The sequence below is a fragment of the Ursus americanus genome, chromosome 16, assembly GCF_024610735.1.
Source record: "Ursus americanus isolate L20-20 chromosome 16, mUrsAme1.1.p, whole genome shotgun sequence".
Classification (NCBI taxonomy): Eukaryota; Metazoa; Chordata; class Mammalia; order Carnivora; family Ursidae; genus Ursus; species Ursus americanus.
The window spans coordinates 44,577,866-44,579,860 of record NC_142142.1 but is presented as its reverse complement, the minus strand read 5'-3'; the positions used below and the strand labels follow the sequence as shown (position 1 = coordinate 44,579,860).

The 1,995-nt window shown below is 44.8% G+C and overlaps 1 protein-coding gene across 1 annotated transcript; it reads left to right on the top strand.

Annotated features, from left to right (window-relative positions):
• The first annotated feature begins 572 nt into the window (after positions 1 to 572).
• On the top strand, positions 573 to 1,550 carry OR8A1 (olfactory receptor family 8 subfamily A member 1). Its single transcript, XM_045797586.2, has one exon. The coding sequence runs from the start codon at positions 621 to 623 to the stop codon at positions 1,548 to 1,550; it is 930 nt and encodes a 309-aa protein (XP_045653542.1). The 5' UTR covers positions 573 to 620.
• Positions 1,551 to 1,995: the final 445 nt, after the last annotated feature.

The window sequence follows — 1,995 nt, the reverse complement described above, 5'->3', positions numbered from 1 at the left end:
TCAGTGATACAATTGTAATTACCATACTACCCTGACACTGTGTGGATTTGAGATGGGTATTTGTGCTTTCACACTCAGAGACTATTTGGGAATTGCACAGATGACAAGGAAATTTTATTTCTGAAGCAAAATACATCTCCAAGCACAAAATACAAAATATGCTGCTTGTTACCTATAGGATAAAGGTTCTCAAACCTAAGCTTGCATCGGCATCACCTGGAAAGAGTGTTAAACCCAGATTGTTGGCCCCACCCCAAGGGTTTCTGATTTGGTGGGTCCTGGGTGAGGCCTGAGAGTTTGTATCCCTAACATGACACTAACGCTGCTGATCCAGGGAATACACTTTAAGAACCATTGCTGTAGGATATTTGAGAAACATAAAGGTGGTGAAAGTCCCAGATCTTGCCCCCTTTTTCCTCTCATCCTCATGATCTTTGAAACACCCAGAGCCTGGTCTTTCTCCCAGCAAACAGCAAGATGAAGGAAGGATTCATCAAGAAAGAGCCCAGGATTGCCCAACTGACCCCAAGTGCTCAAAACTAGCTTCACCCAAAAGTCCAAGATGCAGCCTTTCATGGGCTCTTCTCTCCCATCCCCACAGGGCTCCCAAACACAGGAGAATGGCTGCAGAAAATCACTCTACAGTGACCGAGTTCATCCTCAGGGGATTGACAAATCAGCCAGAGCTCCAGCTCCCACTTTTCTTCCTCTTCCTTGGGATCTACTTGGTCACCATGATAGGGAACCTGGGCATGTTCACACTGATTTGCCTGAATCCTCAGCTTCACACCCCCATGTACTACTTCCTCAGCAATCTATCACTTGTGGATCTCTGCTACTCCTCTGTCATTACCCCGAAAATGTTGGTGAACTTTGTGTCAGAGAAGAATACCATCTCCTATGCAGGGTGCCTGTCACAGCTCTACTTCTTTCTTGTGTTTGTCATTGCCGAGTGTTACATGCTGACAGTGATGGCCTATGACCGCTATGTCGCCATCTGCAGCCCTTTGCTCTACAATGTCATCATGTGTCATCAAGTCTGCTTCCTGCTGGTGGCTGTGGTCTACGCCATGGGGCTCATTGGCTCAACAGTAGAGACTGGCCTCATGTTAAAACTGTCCTATTGTGAGCTCTTTATCAGTCATTACTTCTGTGACATCCTCCCTCTCATGAAGCTCTCCTGCTCTAGCACCTATGATATTGAGATGACAGTCTTCTTTTTGGCTGGATTCAACATCATAGTCACGAGTTTAACAGTCCTAATTTCCTATGTCTTCATCCTCTCCAGCATCCTCCGCATCAGCTCCACTGAGGGCAGGTCCAAAGCCTTCAGCACCTGCAGCTCCCACCTTGCAGCTGTGGGGATGTTCTATGGATCTACTGCGTTCATGTACTTAAAACCCTCCACAGCCAGTTCCCTGGCCCAGGAGAACGTGGCCTCTGTGTTCTACACCACAGTGATCCCCATGCTGAACCCCCTGATCTACAGCTTGAGGAATAAGGAGGTAAAGGCCGCCATGCAGAAAACACTGAGGAGAAAGGTGTTTTGATGTAAATGTTATTCTTTCTCAATTTGAAAATTAAGTTGTTTTAAAACCAGAGGGAAGCCTCCTGAATACTTATCCAACCATGATGGGAAATAGGTGCTTGACTACATGGTTGGATGAATGCCTCCTCCCCTTCTTCCCTCTTCCTTCTCTACTTCTCTGGACTCTCATTTCTGTTTGAAATCAAATTATTTCAAGTTCATGTTTTCTTTCACTTGAGATCCATTTTCTCCGTCCCGAATCCTTGGATAAACATTTACTATCTTAACTGTAATTTAACATAAATTTTAAACTTTCAACATTGAGTTTGAAAGTCATCCATTGTTTTATTACCTTCCCTATAGTAAATATTATTCAATCCAGTTCTTATTTTTTTTGTGCCGGGGAGTACACAGGACAGAGAGAGGTGAGTGTGAAAGTCACCAAGAAGTGAGACACAGCTCCTTGC